Below are 15,743 nucleotides of genomic sequence, written 5' to 3'. Positions count from 1 at the left end.
AGCCTTCTGTGTCTTAAATCTTCTCCCAAGTCCTCTTTTCTAAGCTGTGTTGTTGCTAATATCTTCTAGTCTTTTTATTGCAACATCTTGAGGGAGATATTGAGAACATGCAGACATTCTGTCCAGGGCAAGCTTTTTGTATGCCCCAGTTGGACACTACATAGAAGTCCAGTTGTGACAGCTATGCATGGATTCATTTATCTCTTGGGTGCTTATCCCCCAGCTTGGAAAGGTGTTAACAACCTGAAGTTGGGTAACAACTGGTGCAGTGCTGCAGATGTCGATGTTTCAGAAAAAAGAATAAAAAATGGTATACAGAGTGACTGACTTTCACAACGGGCAAGTTCAAAATCTGGCTAGCATGAGAGTACATATATTACAAAACATGGTCATTAAAAGATATCTAAGCAGTGAAACTGGAATCTGCTTGTCATTTCTTCTCTTATCTCAGTTGATAACTTTTCTAGAAACCATTCCTTCATAATTTTTGTTCCCTGGGTATGTTTAACTGTTTTCTATGGCAGAAAGAAACACCACAGTCTAGTACACCACCATTTTACTGTGAATTACTTGAAAAAGACAACTTTCGGTGAAATTTTCTTGCATGCTTATGGAATTCAGTGGCTGCTTTCTGCTTGTTTCAGGGTGAACAGAATGTTTGAATGTTTTTTCATGACTTATCCTTTTCTCTGTTTAATGAGGAATATTTATGGTTAAGGAGCCAAATGCCACTATTCTCCTAGTATGGAGTTCAGCTGGCAAATTTTAAAATAATGTTAGTCTTCTGTTCTCTTGGGAAGGTGCATAAATATCCACTGTTATTTACCTAAAGTTAGTTTTGAATACATATGAGAAAATAAATGGTTAAAGTTGAAATTTGCATGCATCACTGAAGGTGGCAGCTTTAGAGCTTGTGTGCATTTAAGCTGTTTATGGAATTAATAGTTTCCCAATAAATCAGATGTACCTATATAATTACAATAAAATATCAATGATTTCTTTTTTTCAGAGATGCCTAATCATTCAAATGTCACTTTGCATTTGCAAGTTTTATGTCTTATTACAACAACTACTTTTATCTAGTTTATGCTGCCCACATCTGCTCATACAGTGACACTTTTTTTATCACACAAAATAAATTATGTTGGTTTTCTTAGTTTGACACCTGTCAGTACAGTCACTAGGATAAACAACAGTAGGCTTATTCATCTTGTTTTTCTTTGGGGGATGTTCTTACTTGTGGGGGAGGAAGGGAAGCTCAACTGATTTGATTGATCCCACATGTTTATCCTTGCTCTTTCTGAAGCATTGATCTCCTAAGTCAGGGATTCCCTGAACTATTGGAAGAAAAACATCACTTACATTCTTCAGATTCTGTTTCTACGTGTGATTTGACAGAAAACTTGAAAAAAACAGAGTATAAGCAACTGTTGAGCAGAGATCTATGCTTCCTGCACCTACTGCACCAGTAGTCATGTCCCTTCTTGCTTGCCCCTTATTCATTGCTTTTCTTCATCTTTTTTAAAAAATGTAGTTTTATGTTATTTCAGGAGTCTTGGCGTGTTTGTCCAGAAGGCATGCCACAATAAGACCCCATCATTATACTGATGATAGAAAATAACAGTTAAGACTTTTTCAATAATCAACCATTTCCTTTTATAAATATCTGCTCTGGTTTGTTATCAAAGGCCGTTTGGGCTGAAGACAAAAATTTCCACATTCTCTGAAATGTAATGATACCCGGGAATTTGGGGTATGGAGTTAAACAGGGCATTGAGCAATAGAGGGGAATTATTCCAACTGAAAAACATTAGTGTTGTGGATGTAAAGGGGAACATTCACATGGTCCAGTATAAGTGATCAATGGCAAGATATTCACCTCCTTCAGCCTTCTTATTTTTGCTGTGCAGTTAAATTATATGACAGGCTTATTCGTAGATATTTTTCTTCTTACTTCCAGCCACCCTAGTTCTTTTCCTCAGTGGAATCATACCTGTCATGGATTTTAGCAATGAGGTGTAAGATTTCAAATTAAGAGCTTCCTTTTGTAGAAATCCAGACCTCGCTCTTAACTCTCGTGCAGTTGTTAGGTTGGGCAATGTCATCATTTCATTGCTGGAGAGCCTCTGTGGGCACCAGCTTCTTGAGCAGTTGTTGACTGATCTCTCAGGAGTTTGTTGGACTGCGAATCAAATTTTTGATCAGAAGGGAATATAACAACATGGTTCCCACAATGACCTTTGCTGCTTCGGACGTGGCATCCCTCCTGCTACCAGAAGTGAAATGCCAGCAGTATTTTCCTATGGATGGAAAATACGAATGCCTGCTCTTTCTGTACATCTTCTTGGGACTCAAAATTCAGGGAGACAGATCCTGCTTGCCTCAAAATTGAGCTACTCTTTTCTACTGCTTGACCTTGAGAAATCTAGTCATCACTATGGTTGGGCTGTTTGCTGCAATGTCAAAGGGTTTCTACCCAAAGTCTGATTTTGCCACTTGTGTTCAAGACTGTGTGCAGCAACTCTCTAAATATGGCTCCTACCACCTGCCCTTTGGGAGGGATTTAGATAAAACAAATTACTCCAGGAGAAGAATATGGCAATGTTAAGGGTTTTTTTGGTTTATGTTTTTTAAAAAAGAGGAAGACCCAGCTGAGAACAGAAAACTGGATGGCAAGTCTGCAAATTCCAGACAGCACAAGCCATTTACTTCAAAGCATAATGGCAGCACTTTCTGGCAGCTACTGTGTATGCCATTTAAAGACAAGTTCGTATTCTGCATGGCATTTTAGTGGGACTACAAATAGCCCTGAAGGGGGGCGGCAGGTCTTTCAGTAGCACATCTGAACGCAGAAGAGGGAAGAATCCTTACTGCCTTTTTTATTTCCCTTTTTTTTTTTTTGGATGTTGCTCTTCTTTTGTGACAGAGCAAAGATAAAATTTGTCAAGTTGAGGTATGGCATGTTTCTGAAAACAGTTTATAAAATGCAGTGGACTTAAAGTACTATATAAAAACGTGTTATGAACCTATTTCCAAGCATGGCCAAACTGTTCAGATGCCAGCACACTGGGAGTTGCCTGCATTGCTTGCATGTTGGCTGGGGTGTAGCCTATATATCTCCTTGTGCATCTACAGTAGCAGTACTGATCTGGAGTGATACATTGGATGAAGGTGGTTAGAGCTAAACAAGTACTGTAACTGGAGATATGTAATGCTGGGATTATGTAAGGATGGAGCCATTTGCCATGTAGTCTGATCCAGATTTTTGGTAGTGGGTAGGGGGAAGAAAGGCCATTGGGAAGGTAGTAATTCAGACACAAATGTGAGGTGATCTGCTGCGTCAGGCACTGTGACAGAAATTGGCAGGGCATAGCCAGAACTCTGTACTGAGGATGGCACCGTTGTGTCACATTTGTATCATTGTCCCAGTTCCCTAGAGAACACAAGCAGTCCTCTCTGCAGCATGATAAACTTGGCTTCTCTTGCTGCAGGCTGTGCTGGGCACCTGAAGTTGATAAATCAGTGTAGTATCCTTGAGCTTGCCGTCTGATTAGCTACTTGCCCTATGAGATCCTGGCACAAGCCTGCCTTCAGGCAGTCATATCATGCGTGGTTCAGTATCTTTCTGGAACCTTCCATCCATAACCTACGACCCTGTATCAGGGAATGGTATGCTTCACGCTGATGCAGGTAGCATTTCTCTCAAATTGTGCAGGGTCCTTGCATGGCTTGAGATGGTGTAGTCTACCTGGAGTGGGGGCAGAGGAGCTCTTAATGAGGTTGAGAGAGTGGGCTGGAGGGGTAAGTACCTGTACCAAGGTATTGTTCAGATTATAGGTTGGGCATGATACAGTGCTGCCTCCTTGTTTCTGAGCAGCTAACATGTTTGTGATGGAGAACTGGTCAGCCAGCATGCCTGTATATGTGGTATGATTCTTGCATTGGATGAGGAGAGTCTAGCTTTGGTGTTTCCGTCACTGCAATGTTAAACTGAGAAACCTACCAGGCCCTTGCACTTTGAGTTCCATGTAATGGTAAACATCAGCTGGCCTGTGATAGAGCTGTCCTTTTGCTAAAAGCCGTATAAGCCAGTGTAAACCATGGAAGCAGCTTGACATGAACTTCCTTAGTATTTTTTTGTCAAAATTGAAAGTTCTTTCAACTTTGGATAGCTTTTAAGGCAAAAAAGGCCCATTTTATGATTAGCTATATTTGGCCTCTAGCACGACAAACCAAAGAAACATACTCAGTGTTAATTTTTGTACTGACGCATATAATTATCTGTATTTTTCTGTGCTTTGTACTCTTTGTTCAGTCCGTGATGATTTTGATGTCATGCCATCCTCAGGATGGTTGATCTTTGGTTATTTCTTCTTGGTTTGTCTCCTCCTACAGGAATCACAGCAAACCTGAAAATAAGCTAGCCCTCTGTATGTGTAAGCATTTTCAAAATGTCTACATTTAAAGACTTGATTTGCATACTGTTTGAAGTAAATTCGTTGGACCTGGCAATTGTGAGTTACCGAGGTATTAGGGGACGCTGTCTTTCAAAAACAAAATCAAACTGTTATATAGCAGCAATTAAATGTGATTTTATGATGCAGTCTTTAATTATGTCATTGCTCTCTTCATATAAAAAAGCAGTCTAAGAAGAATAATACATTCAGCTAAATGAAGGAGAGAAAATAGACATAATTTGGAAAGAGATGTTATTCAAACATGGATAAAATCACTTTTGCAAGATATTTTCTCTATTATTTGGTGGCTCACGTGACCTAAGAGGTTGAAAAATAGTCCAAAATCAATTATGCTTACATAATAGTACCACACCCCGTATAACCAGTTTTAATGAATAAACAGTGACTCAAAAATCGTAGACATAGTTTGAAGATGTAATATCTTAGGGTGGGATTCACTTTGTCTTACTCAGGATCTTAAAAGTCAGGGAACTCTGAGCCAGTTCATGTATTTCCTTTTTTTTTTTTAATGATATCTATTTCCTCTGCAGGCTGTAATAGCTACAGCTGAGCTTTATGCCCTGTGCTGGGTATGAGGCAGGTGAAAGTCCAACCTGAAAAAAGTTCTCAGTCTCTATACAAAAGCAGGTTTTAAAATGGAGTGCTTATTTTTGTGACACCAACAAATTCAACATGTTGTGCAAGTTGGAAGATGTTTTGGTTTCGAGTACCAGTGTTAAATTGTTCTTTGAGAATATCTTTTAATTACTTAATTATTAGTTAGCCTTTGAAAGTCAATATTAATGGAACCTAACTTGGCAGTACCGACGCTTTTATTTTAATATCAACAAACCACATAGTCGTCAAAATGTGTGGGTCACAAGATTGGTCTGACAACTCCATTCTGTATATCAAATCAGTGTTGATTGCTGCAGTGGCTGCACAAATAACTTAGTCAAAATATTTCCAGTGTAGCATCTTCTAATGTAATTTTAAGAGGTCTGCAAGTCTAATAGAGGCATTTACAACCTTGTACTCCAATTGGACTCGCTTGTTGTTCAAGGATGTCTTCTAGTTACCTGAGGTCATGTGCCTGAAGACTTTGTGGTAGTCAAATGTTCCACATGCTATTTTGGAGACTGAGGTATTGGGTTTTCCTGTGGAAAAGATGACAAGATGCCCCATGAAGACATAATTATGCACTGCAGCATGGCACTCTCACATTCTTCAGGAGGGGCTATGCTGAAGTTCAACTTGTCTTCAGTGGCACATGCTCCTTGACTTCTCAGGAATAATTTTTGAGGACTGTAGGCCTTAGCTACATGCTGCAGTTCCAGGACATTTTGGGGTTTTTTTAAAGGAATTTCAGCTTGAAGATTGTTTGTGGATATAGAAGACATTGCAGGGTTGGGATGGGCTGAACTCTAGTTGAAGGAAACACCTTGTCATTTATTGCATGAATGACTTACCAGCAAACTCCCTATTAACCCAAACATTTGAACTGTGTAGTCCTGTAGATGTCAGTGACAGCTCCAAAATGAGAACAACTTCTGGACTCTGAGAGTTGATTGGAGTTTGAAATGTAACCATAAAGCTAGACCCCACTCCTACAGCCTTTATATACGGTACATTTCTGCTGTATGTCATGAAACATAAAATTTCTAACTTGCGGAATGAGGGGCGTAATTTATAACCCATATTTCCTATTACCTAGGAAACATAAATATTTGTATTGAAACTTTCAGTGCTGTTTTGTTACATTGGCTAGTTTCCTCAAAAATATTATCACTGAATATACAAAACTGGAAGCAAAATACAATATTATATTTGAGATAAGGATAACTTTCAGATTCTGTGTTTTTTAAGTGATTATTGAAAATATTGCTATAATACAACCTCTACTTTTCTGTAAGAACAGACTGTTGTTATAGGAATATTTTATAAAATGCAGTTCTCCCAGGGGAATCACAATCATCCTTTGTTGTTGAAAATTGCTGTGTGGGTTTTTTTTTTTTCCCCTGAATTTTGGAATTTTTCTTACCTTGAGTTGGTGTGCCATCATTCATCCTCTGTCATTATTTATTAAATCCTAGAAAAAAACCCTTAAACCCCAAAGAAAATTTTGGTAACATCTAATTTTGTCCTCAGTAGGGAGGTTGAACTTGCAGCATTTGAATGAAAAAAACCCCTATGTTAAAACTAATTACTTAAATTGAAGGATTTCTGGTGTTTGTATACCCTTCTTTTGCTTTTTAGAAAAAAATAATAGGGTGATAATGTAACAGATCATAAAAGAGCTACATCCTCTCCTTTGCTCTTTTTACCAAGTACAGCTCATTTGTTTCACTACTAATTTCCTTAATTACTGTGGTAACCAGTAGCTTTGCTCTGGATGCACGCAGGTGCCACAGCATGTTTAATTGTGTGCCTGTGGGCCTGCACAGTATTGAGGACGGTCAGGGTTAGGGTTCATAAGGGAGGCTCATAATTAGCTGGTGGCTGAACCTGGTGACCTCTAAGCTCAAATAAATACCCTTCCTAGTGTTTCACTTCTGTAGTCAACTGGGATAAAACCTCTCTTTTGGACTGTTTGCAGAATATTGTCTCTTTTTCTGAGCATCTTTTTTGTATTAATCCTGAACATTTGAAAGAAATCTGCCAAATTTGATTTCTTCGAGGAATGTAGGCAGAGGGAAGATCTAGTATTGACTTCAAGTATTGAGCAAGCGCTATGTTGATGCTTTTGTTTGAGAGTTAATTATTTGTTTTAAAAAACTTTGCTGAAAACATGTAGGCAATGCTTTGCTTTTGGCATTGAATATCTTAAGTCTTTTATAAGATATTGTTTACTGCTTTTTCACTCTTAATATAAAAAGCAGTCTCATTAATACAGTCCTACCACTTGCCAAGCAATGAGAATTGATGTGCACGTGGTAATGCAGACTTGACGGAGTGGTTCTTTAGTCACACTGCCTTAGGTGCAAGTGGCATGAAAAAAAAACCCTATTAAAATACTTTGTGCCAGATATCATGAGTATACACGCTGTAACATGAAGCAGGAGATAAAAGACTTTGTCTTTCTTTTGCACTTCTGTTTGAAATTTGTTTTATGCTTTTCAGTGTAACTGGAACTGCTTTAGAAAATAAGTATTCCCACAGAATGTAGCTGAAGATTGACTTATGCTAGAGGAAACTACTTTAAGATGTTGAATATGACTTCTTTTGAGGCATAAAGAACTTTTAAATACTTATTTCTTTAGAAATTAATATAAGAAAATAATAGTATGAACTAAGTGCCCAATCAATGATTGTTGGTTTATTGTTTTATTTTGTTTGGGTTATTTTTTTTCTGTTCTGTTTTTTTTTAGTACTCCTTAGATGCTCTTGCTAGTCCTAATTTTGTGCACGTGTCCAATTCACTCTCAATTCTTTCTCTTATAGGCAGTTACTGGGAAAAGCTTTGGAACCCAAGACTTTCGAGCAGCTCTAGAAAATGGAGTCCTGTTGTGTGAGTGAGTATTGACTTGCCTGTATAAAAATCCTTCGGGTTAACATCAGCTGACCTCTTTCCTTCCCGGCCTCTGAAATTTTTTTTGAAGTACCAAAAGTATTTTGTATTAAGTAATTTTTAACTTTTTTTAATACCTGTTGTTTGTCATGGGAAGTAAAAACAGATTTTGGAGATTCTCTTTCTAGATCTACAAATGTCCCACACACTTGTTTGTGTGATACTGCAAGGATCATGCTGATCCTCTGGCCAGTTGATTGATTTTTTTGGGTATAACATCTGTGATATCACTGGGCTTTCTCTTCAGCTTGTGCAAGGTGGTGTGGCCATGGCTGGGATCAAAGCACTTGGTTACCCCTATACCTACTGTTGAGGTTTGGTTTTCTGTCCTCCATCCCCAGCCCCTGAGTGTTGGTTCTGTAAATGTTGAAAGCTACCTATGCCTAGCAGAAAACTTTACATTAAGTTTTCTTTTTAAAAATACTACACTTCAGAAGTGAACTTCACAAAATTGTAAATTAAAGATAACAGTCAGGCATTTGATTTCATGTGCCTATCATTTATTGCTTTCATGGTTGCATCCAACTATCTCAATAATATTGAATCTGTTGAATGTAATTTGGTCTCCTTCCCGAAATTCTATAGGGTGATAAAAATAAACAGACTGGATCTCCAGCATAATGTAGAAATATGTTGTCATATATGTGCACATGCAGTCCAGATTTCAGTACTTTTTGGACTTACTGTTTTAAACAGCAAACTCTGACCTCAGCTTGTTTTGGAGTACTTTCTGTAAGAAGCTTCCTTGTGTTTATATATTGTAGGCTTGGCAGTAATGGGACTTGTCTGGTTTCGTTGCTAGACTGAGTCAGAGGTGTAAAATGTCCACTCGTCAGGTCTCATCCACATATCTGTAATTGGTTTTGTACTTACTGGAATAAGTTTCCAGGACTGGAAGTGGTGCTAATCCCTTAGTATTTTAAGGAACAGCAGGTGTAAATGTCATTAGAACACCAGTGCAAGAGAAATCTCATTAGAGAACTACCTGGGATGCTAGAAAAAAATACCACAAATCTCAGAGCCACTCTAAAATCAGTTCAACCAATCTAACGTTCAGAAAATATTTACAAAGGTTCAGTTCTCTGAGCTTTTTTTTTCCCTATATATAATTTTTTCCTTCTGTGAGTGTTACTGTGTTTTCTGTTCCTGCCTTTATTTTTCTTTGGGCCCTTTGCCCATCCTGGCACATCTTGCAAGTTGCTTCTGAAGTTATCTTGTGACATGGGGAGTTGATTAATTTTCAATAATATTGTAGAGGTGGATGCTGTATTTTCGTTACTTACATAATTAAACATTAATGAGTGTGACTGTGGTAATAAAAATAGTTAATCCTTTTAATAAGAAGGTATTTCTTCAGGTATGTGTTTAGTGGGATTTGTATATTGTATTCAGATGTAACTTTAAAATAGTGTGTTTATGAATTGGAAGTTAACTGATACAACCTAATCCTTTGATATCTTCATTGTTGACACTTATTTGGCAAAAGAATGTGAGCCTCCATGTGCCAAATGCAAATCAGTTAAATTTATCTGTAATTAATAGTAAAGCAAGAAAAACATCCTGCAATTTCTTTGGCTGAGCAGCTTGCCTTAGGAGGCACACAACTTTCTTTAAAGCAAGATGCCTCATTATGATTCTGCTAAATAATATAGTTATTCTCCTGTTAAATTCTCCTGATAATTTTAAATTTTACTTACTTGAAGTACAAAGAAGAGTGATTTTCATAGAAATTCTGTGGAAACAGAAAAGAGCAGATGGCAAAAGTTTTCAAATGTCCAATTTTCACTAAAGATAATATAGTGTAAGATCTTAAGTAATTGAGACAAACTAGGAATTATGTTGCCCATTTCCTTGGTTCACCTTTAGTGTCCATGGATATACTATCTCTGGAGATTGTATGTTTGACTTAAACTATAGCAGATAAGACCTACACTTGCACTACATATCCCTATAGCAGTTCAGTTGGTTTGTTTGGCCTAATCAATGACCAAGTGCACATGTTGACAAAATAAAGCCTTTTACATTTTACTAGATCTCATGTGCATATATTAGAGAAAGAAATTCACTAAAGTTTTTCTGATCATATGCTACTTCATGTTCTTCAGTAAAATAAATAAAAATTATGCATTTGGAAGATAAAAAGATAAAAAAGGGAAGGAACTCAACCTTTTTTTTTAATTCCATCCCAACAGATCACTTTTTTTTTTTTTGAAAAGTCATCAAGTGTATTTTGATTAATAAGTAACTTGGTGTAATTGAAAAGTCTCAGGACCTGCAGACTTTTTTTTTCTTTAGGCACATAAGAAATGTATCCTCCACATCAATGTCTAGGGGTAAACTGTTCTTTGTGTTATTTTCCAATTACCTTGGCTGCTTGAGATGAAAAATACTTTTTCCCCACATGAAGTTTTAAACTCCAGGTTTTGTCTCTGCGTTGCTGTGTGTGATCACAAAACCTTGCTGATGCTTTGTGTTGGGTAAAGGGTCTGGCCAGGCAAGCAGGGACAAGAGGGAGCAAGTCAAAAATCCTCAAAGGCAGATGAAGTCTGCAGAGTGTCCTGAGATCTCTGTTCTCTACTGACCCTGTAGTCTCTTAGTTTGGTGAATCACAATACTTCCCTATCTCTGTCACTGAAAACCTGGATATAAAGGTGCAAGGAATCCCGTGCCTCATCCTCACTGCAGGACAAGGTATGAATTTGGGCTTGTGTATTCAACACTGGTGTGTTAGTCTGTCCTATCTTCTCAGTTTAATTACGAATTTTATATAACGAGTGATATCAGCTGCAATTGCTTCTGACTGAGACTGAAAATTACTTGTGCATGTAAATTATATGTGCCGAAAATGATTGTTGCACACAGCATACTGGACTTGGTAACATAAAAACTGAGTTTATTTCTTGCCCTCACAGGAATATTAGTGCTTTCACGCTGAACTCTGAGAAGCAACATTCTGATACATTTTTGACATCTGCGTCAGAACCTTTATGTGAAGAAAATCTTTAAATAGGAAATTTGAGTCTGATTAACATCACCACCCATGTAGTAGAAACATAGATCAGTTTCTGCCTACGCCTACCCAGGCATCTTCTTTTCTTCTTTCTCAGTTTGCCATTCTGAGAAATCACTTTGTGTGTGCGTATGCAAGTTGTCTCATTTTTCCTTCTAAAGTCTGTTGCTTGTCACTTCTTGGGAGTGTTAATAGGTTCAGATCTAATTCATTCAAGTCATGTTAAGTTAGGACCATATGCAAAGTATTTCTTACTAAGCATTGATGCTCATGCATCATCAAGTACAGTTGATTATGTAACATAAAATCATTACTTTTTTTTTTTTTAGTTTGATTAACAAGATCAAACCTGGCATCGTTAAGAAGATCAATCGTCTGTCAACTCCAATTGCTGGCTTGGTAAGTAATGACATCAAATCTAATATCTGGGGTATGACACCAAGTGCTCTTTGTTTTTTAAGGAGCACTCTTGTTTACTGTTCTTACGTAAGAGAGAGAGGTTTTTTTACATAAGATTTTTATCTTGAGATAAAGACCTACAAAGTTTTCAAAATTAGTTCCATTTTCATTTTTTTGTTTAAAATTGTACCATTCATATGTTGTCTTAAATCACAAAGGTTGCCTAATCTGTGATTCAGATCTGTAAATTCAATCATCCTGTCACTGTGTGAAGCTTCATCAGCCCCAGATGTATCAAGCACTGGCTTCTGTGCACGAACCTCTGTGGCATTATTTGTCTCTATTTAAAAGCCACCATCCTATCTTATATTCACAAGCCATCAGATGTCCCTTTCTTAGGGAGTGGGCAGAATAGGAAATGTTCTGTGTAGTTAGAGTATTTTTAGAACCCATTTCACTCCACCCACAGCAAAGCTTCAGTTACATTAAAATAACTCTGATGCAAAGATCTCTCTTCATGCTTCCGTTGAGGTATTTGCCAGTGTTTTGGCTGTAAATCACATTTTTGGGGGGAGGGGGCAAGATGTATATAGTAATTTTCACAGGAAGTTTAAAAGATTTTTCTCTTTGCTGTTTAGAAAATTTGCTACCCAGGGACTGTAGGATAAGTTTTGTAGCCATTTTGCATCAGAAACCCTTTCATGGGCAGGCAAGTTCTTTCTTCATAATTTTTTTCACTATGAAAACCTTGTTGGATAATCATGTCACTAGAGTCTAGACTATTTAGTCCTGTCACAAGAACAATTGGTCCCATATTAAAAGATCTGAGGTGAACAGGGACATATGCTTGATTCCTGTAACAAATTGAAGATCCCACCTTATGAACATGCAATCTCAACGTTACCTGATTTCTTAGTAGGAGTAGAATGCAAAGCTTCTCTAGCTACTGTTATTTATATGTTTTAGTGGGATGAGCCAACAAAACATTGGCTTTTGCTGGTCAGCCATGTAGCTCATTGGAGAATAAGTGTAGTTAAGTTGGCTGGAGGTTATAAGCTTGGGCTAAATTGCCATATATTAATTGCACAAGCTGAGAATGTGCATTTCCACATCAAATGAATGTAGACAGTATTAGTTGCCTTTGTCCCAGAAAAAACTCAGGTATTAGGCTTGCAAATAAGACTGCTGCACATTCTTTTCTTTTGAGGCATAGAAAAAAGAATTCAAATGAAACCAAAATAATTCTGTGGAGGACACCACGGTTATTTGATCAGCAGTTTGATTGCCTAAATGGCTTCTGAAGTAGCCATTAGATTCAAGCCACAAAACCATAGGCTAGATTTTATTTTTGTGGTGATTTAAGTGTTGTCTTCAATCGTAACTGTAAGAACTCTTGTTTTTATATGCATGTTTTTTTGTTTATTTCTAGATGCAAAAAAGTGGAGTATTCATTTGGTGTGTAGTTTATATCTTACTTGTAGTGTATTATTGTTTCAAGTTGTTTCTAGTTATTACAAGTCTTCAAAAATAAAGCAAAGGGGAGGAAAGGTGAATGATTCTTGTAAATCAAGATCACCCAGTGTTATTGTTGAAATACGACTTAAACCTAGTAATTGAGAGAGCTGATGTTTTGTGTTTACCTGTAGAAAAGGTTTTTACATAAATATTTCAGTTGCAGGAGATGATGATTATGAGGGCCATATTGGGGTGGGTTCAGAAGATGGTGCTTATGGTGACTGTAGTGGGAGTCTGGTTTTCCAGACTTGAGAGGGACCTACTCAGTTATACCAGCTTTGAAGAGTCCAGCTTTCATACTGGCATATAAAACTCAAACTAAAAAATATGGGAGTTTTCACTTAAAAAAGCAGATATTGATACCTGACAGGCTCAGGATACTGTGGTTAACGAACCATAGGATTTAGAGATGGGAAGAGCTTGCTAGGGAGGCTGTAGGCTTGCTTCTCATGTTCTGGAAATATTTTCACTGCTTGTAGGTTGCTTCTCCTGCAAATCTGCCTTTTCTTTTTTTTTTTTAAATCCAGTTGGAAATTTTAACATCAAGAGACAGCAGGGTTTTTTTTGTAAAGCATAAAGAGATGCTGCAACTTTTAATTTGGGTCCTGGCAATACTGTAATCTGAATATCTTCTGATCATATTCTTTCTACAGCTTCTTCATGGTCCTCTAGACTCATGTCATGAAGTCCATTTCCAGAATATTTTACACATTAATCACTGGGCAATTAGCATCCGTTTCTCTCTTGACTTCCCTGATTAAAAGGAAACAGACCCCCTGTGTTCTTGACAGTTTTGTGGCAGTCTGATTATCAGAAGGAAACAAATGCTTTGAAAGACATCTTGTTTCTCTTCCCCCTTCTCCCCCTCATTCCCTTTTGTTTTTCTTTCCCAGGAATTTCTTCAGTTTTGGTTTTGTTCCCTATGGAGTTAATATATTTTAGTTCCATATAAGTATGTCATTTAAGCATTGTGTACACTTCAACTGCCTGACAGGTTTTTTTCAGCGGTACAGAAATACAGTATTGAATAGATGTCTTTGGTTGAATCTCCAGATGGATTTCATTATATTTTTTATTTGATTTCATGGTTATTTTGAAAACAAATTGTCTGAGTTAAATAGTAAGTGAAAGCCTATAGGAATAACGAAACATTCAGTTTTGTATGGAATATTGTGTGCTATACTTTTTATTTTTTATTAAGTTAGGATGAGGTGCTGCTTTTAATGACAGAAATGCATTATTGATTTTTTTATGTCATATTTACTTTTATGATACCTTACTTATCATAAAATCCAATAGGGGCTTTATGTTAGCAGGATTGCCTCAATTCCAAGCACATTTTAGAAAACTGAAAGTCTTAGCTTTTGTCTCTAGTTTGATTATACTGCTGCCTAGTGATTTTTTCATGTGTGAATTGCAGTGGTTCAGATATAATTATGATGGAATGGAAAAATAAATACATGTGTTTTGATGATTAAATACTCAAATGAAACTTGGCATTCAGTTAACAAAAAATGCTTAGTTGGTACCAGAAAAGTTTAAAAAATTGATTAAACTTCTCCCCAGTTTTTTGGTATGGCATGGGAAATCTGGACTGTAACTTGTGTGCGAGGGTTTGTAAGAACACTTTGGGAAGGAGAGTTGGATCTAGGCACAACTTCATATCCAGCTAGCAACTTGTCCCTTCTGAGGCATGTGCCTTGCGTGGTTTGGGTGAGATCTAGCCATCATCTTAGCTGTGTTTGCCTATTCATTTTTGTTCCAGTTTGGAAAACTGAACTGCTGGGGGTAAGGCAAGTCCCAGAGCAGTTGCAGGGAAGCGGTAGTGAGAAAGGTGGGTGACTGAGGAAATGTCCATGTATCTCTTATGGTGGTTTCCTGGACAGTGAGGGGTGCCAACTGCAGGGTGCAAAGGAGTAACTCTAGCAGTAGTTGTAGAAAGTTGCCACTTGCAGCAGGTTGATTCTTAACAGCATATGGCAGATTTTGGAGACAATGATGTTCCCATAGATGTCCTGAACAGATTTAATTGGGAGGTTGCTGTTGATTTGTTTGCTTTAATTTTGGTCATTTTTTAAAAATGCCATGTAAAACCTTTGCACTACAGTAGTTACTGGAAAATTAAAATTTAGTTTCTGATTATGTTTCAAACTGTCTAAAATACACAACTTGTGTAAAGAGCAATGCATATATTTTCCCTAGTACAGCAGAGAGACAAGCAAAGTTGTACAGAGTAGCAGTTCCTCAAGCCCTCAGGCATTTCTAGGGGATATGGGAAGGGTAATAGAAAGGTCAGAGGACTGTGGAAACTGAGATTTCATTATGAATGGTAGAGAAAGTGCTATCTGCACGCACTTACTTAAAAATCCACTTTTCCTGGTCCATACATGTGTGAAACAGATATTCTTAAAGAAAATTACTCAAATTAATAAATCTTTCTATGTTCAGATCCTGCAAAATGATTTTGTTTAGAGTTCTTGGGGAGTAGGAGTGGTGGGAATAAAATGAATGCTTAACAAAAGCAAACACAAAGGAAAAATGTTTTCTCAAAATATACTGAGTTTTCAGTTTGACTCCCAGCATGTAAGATGGTTTGTATACAATCATATGAGGAGGAGGACTTTGGGGTTTGACAACATACTTTCCAACAAGGTTCTGCTGAGCATTTTCAGAGGTGCATCTCTGGCAGCAGCACCATTGTTCCCCAGAAACCTCCTGTTTCGAACTCAGTTGGCTGAACACAAAGAATCATAAACTAGAATGAAAGTCACAAGACACTATGAGACAGTGAGAA

The 15,743-nt window shown here is 37.3% G+C and overlaps 1 protein-coding gene across 13 annotated transcripts in view; it reads left to right on the top strand.

Moving 5' to 3' along the window:
* LMO7 (LIM domain 7) overlaps positions 1 to 15,743 on the top strand; it is a 129,805-nt gene that overhangs the window by 27,726 nt on the left and 86,336 nt on the right. For all 13 annotated transcript variants that reach the window (XM_051780393.1, XM_051780394.1, XM_051780395.1 and 10 more), the window contains 2 exons: positions 7,899 to 7,969; positions 11,365 to 11,434. In XM_051780393.1, the coding sequence (XP_051636353.1) occupies positions 7,899 to 7,969; positions 11,365 to 11,434 (141 nt within the window). Of the gene's footprint in view, positions 1 to 7,898; positions 7,970 to 11,364; positions 11,435 to 15,743 lie in introns of those variants that run through there.

Source organism: Manacus candei, unplaced genomic scaffold (genome assembly GCF_025592945.1).
Source record: "Manacus candei isolate 608988 ecotype Guabito, Panama unplaced genomic scaffold, ASM2559294v1 h1tg000014l, whole genome shotgun sequence".
Classification (NCBI taxonomy): Eukaryota; Metazoa; Chordata; class Aves; order Passeriformes; family Pipridae; genus Manacus; species Manacus candei.
The sequence above is the reverse complement of the archived record's forward strand: the minus strand, read 5'-3'. Positions and strand labels throughout refer to the sequence as shown.